At 41.6% G+C, this 2841-nt stretch overlaps 1 protein-coding gene across 1 annotated transcript; it reads right to left on the bottom strand.

Annotated features, from left to right (window-relative positions):
• Positions 1-779: 779 nt before the first annotated feature.
• Positions 780-1391, bottom strand: LOC131625295 (uncharacterized). Its single transcript, XM_058896175.1, has one exon. It carries the CDS (start codon positions 1389-1391, stop codon positions 780-782), a length of 612 nt encoding a protein of 203 aa, XP_058752158.1.
• Between the last annotated feature and the right edge of the window lie 1450 nt (positions 1392-2841).

The following is a 2841-nucleotide window of genomic DNA, read 5'->3' as shown; positions in this document are numbered from 1 at the left end:
TCTCTTCTTTTTCCCAAATTGTGTTATCTCTAAAACCCTAGTTTTTCTCTTCTTACTATATGTCTCTTAATGGGCTTAGTTATGTTATTACCCACCCATCCAATTATTAATTAGGCACAGTACATAGTATACTACTAATAACCTAATTAAACCATAAAACACAACTATGCATATAATTAGATATTTCAATTAATTAGTAATACCACATAATAATTAAATAAACAAATAAATAATAAAACACACTAGTAATCTAATAAATAAAATATCTAATAAAATCGGGCTGTTACACATCCTATAGGGAGTTATAAAAATAGGGGCAGTACCAGGAGCGAGATCAATTGAGAATTCCGCTTCCCTTTCCGGAGGAAGAGAAGTGATATCCTCGGGAAGAACATCAGGAAACTCACACACTACCGGAATTTCAGACAATTCCATCCTTATAGAAGGTTCCTTGGAAATAACTAAAAGAAAGGATCTTTCTTGAGAGAAGAGATAATTAACCATGCTGACCGTACCTTCAATCAGCTTGGTAATCGCATCATCGGAAGTGGTTTCTTATGCAGGAATGAATATTGCCTTCTCCTTGCAACCAATATACACCGAGTTAGGAGACAACCAATCCATTTTAAGAATGACATCGAGTCTCTTAAGGGGTTAACAAATTAGATCGATCGAGAAGTCACGAACTTTAAAAGAAACTGAACAATCCTTACATATCAGTCGTCCGTTGCCGAAGAAATGACCATAGCGTCGGGTAATGGAGTAACTTCCAAACCAAGTCAGTAAACACACTCGGTAGAGATAAAAGAATGAGTAGCTCCACAATCAACTAAAACACATAAAGGTTGGTTGTTTACATAACACGTACCCGCAATGAGGTTGTTGTTTCCTTTGGCCTTCTTCGCATCTAAAGTATAGACACGCCCTGCAGTCTTCTCCTGAGTTTTCTTCTTTGGACAATTCTTAATAACATGGCCGGGCTCCCCACACTCGTAGTAAGTAACTGAAAATGGCTTGCATTCACCATGGTGTCTTCTCTTGCACTTATCACACCGAGGAGGATAATTAGAGTGGTCACCATAACTTTGCTTCTTCTTGGATGGAAGTTTACGGGGCTTTAGGTGTTGAGCAGATTTTCCCTGTTCCCTGAAATTGGTTTTGTTCTGGTTCCTCTCTTCTGGAACCCTCTTCAAACTGTTCTCTGTAACATAACATTGCCTCAAACATTCAGCATATGTAGTAAACTCTCTCTGGGACACACTATGAGAAATGTCGGCCCTCAAACCCATCAAGAATTGATCAATCTTCCATAAATCATCAGGAGCATAAACAGCCTGTCGTGAGTAATCAGCCATGTCCTCAAATTTCTCAGCATACTCTGACACAGACATGTTGCCTTGCTTGAAGTTCTGAAACTCCCTTTCCCTCTGAGTCCAAACACTGTTAGGAAATTACTTCTCCAAAAAGGCCGCCTTAAAGTGGTGCCAGTCCTTAGGAATCTCTTGTGTAGTGAAATAGGTCGATGCTGTATTCCACCACCTAAGAGCTGACCCCTTCATCTTCTGTGTGGCAAAAATCACCTTTTCCTCTTCATTACAATGGATTGCTTGGAATACTCTCTTCAAACCAGTCAACCAATCATGAGCTAACACCGGGTCAAGACCACCTGCAAACTCTGGGGGATCCATTCTGAAGAAAGCACGAAAATCTGGTCCAGTTGCTGTTGGTGGAACAGGAGCTGGAGCAGGAGGTTATTTCCCGTGCATACCTTGCATCATCTGCATCATCATCTGATTCTGCTGTTGCATCTATTGCACTATTTACTGCCAAGGCACGCCCGCATTCCTAACTTCTTTCTCGGGCTCCACATCCCTTGTTCTGGGCCTTCTGGGACCTCTGCGTTGCTCAGCCATCTCCCGGTCTGCCCTATACACGGAATCAAGTTGATCAGGCTTAATGCCATAAGTAATACATAAGGAATCATGCTGGCTATACACATATTAGGTAGAATTGTACTGCATTAAGATGTGTCTTAGCAATGCCGAGAATCGACCTGCTCTGATACCAACTATAACACCCCACACATATATGTCTAGAATAATATGCATGTAATGCTAATAATGGTACATAAAGACAACATAACATAATATCGCAGTGGAGAAGAAAGTACATCATCAGTACAAGGTACAAAAGCCGAATGTATCATGGCCAAAATAATACACCGTATAAGTCAGTACATCATCCAAAACAAAGAACTAAGATACGCACGAAATGGAACAAAAGATAAGCATCCATCAAGAAACGCTAAAGGGCTAGTCCATCTTGCCTTTGCCGCGATCTTGCCTCGAACCACCTGAAAAAGATAGAATTGGAATGGGATGAGATTACTAAATCTGAGTGAGTCCACCAATCCTATGGGTCCACTCGGATCTAAAGGGTACATGCATAACAGAACGAATCCTCCATTGATTCGGGGTTGTCCTCACATCCGGTACAAATATGGAGCAAGCGCATGATTCGTCCACCATAGTAGTCATCATGTCACAAGTACACAAATAGTATAGCAAACATGTATGCAACCCATACCCATGTACGAGGAATCCATAAGTGGTAACAACCAAACTACCAAGGCTGCACACACACCCTCGGTGAGTCACCAAGTACCTGTCGTCAAGAAGAATCGCACAAGACTATCGCTAGATGAAACGGTCAAATCCTACATGGAATCATATCTGTGACGAGTTACGGCGGTGACATTGCCTACACGGCGTCACAGCCCCACCATCATCCATACGCAAGATGGTTCCCGCAAGTGCAAATACGCCTAATTGACTATACAAG

This window comes from Vicia villosa, unplaced genomic scaffold (genome assembly GCF_029867415.1).
Source record: "Vicia villosa cultivar HV-30 ecotype Madison, WI unplaced genomic scaffold, Vvil1.0 ctg.000203F_1_1_1, whole genome shotgun sequence".
NCBI lineage: Eukaryota > Viridiplantae > Streptophyta > Magnoliopsida > Fabales > Fabaceae > Vicia > Vicia villosa.
Note: the sequence above shows the minus strand (reverse complement) of the source record. Positions and strands in the feature narration are given on the sequence as shown.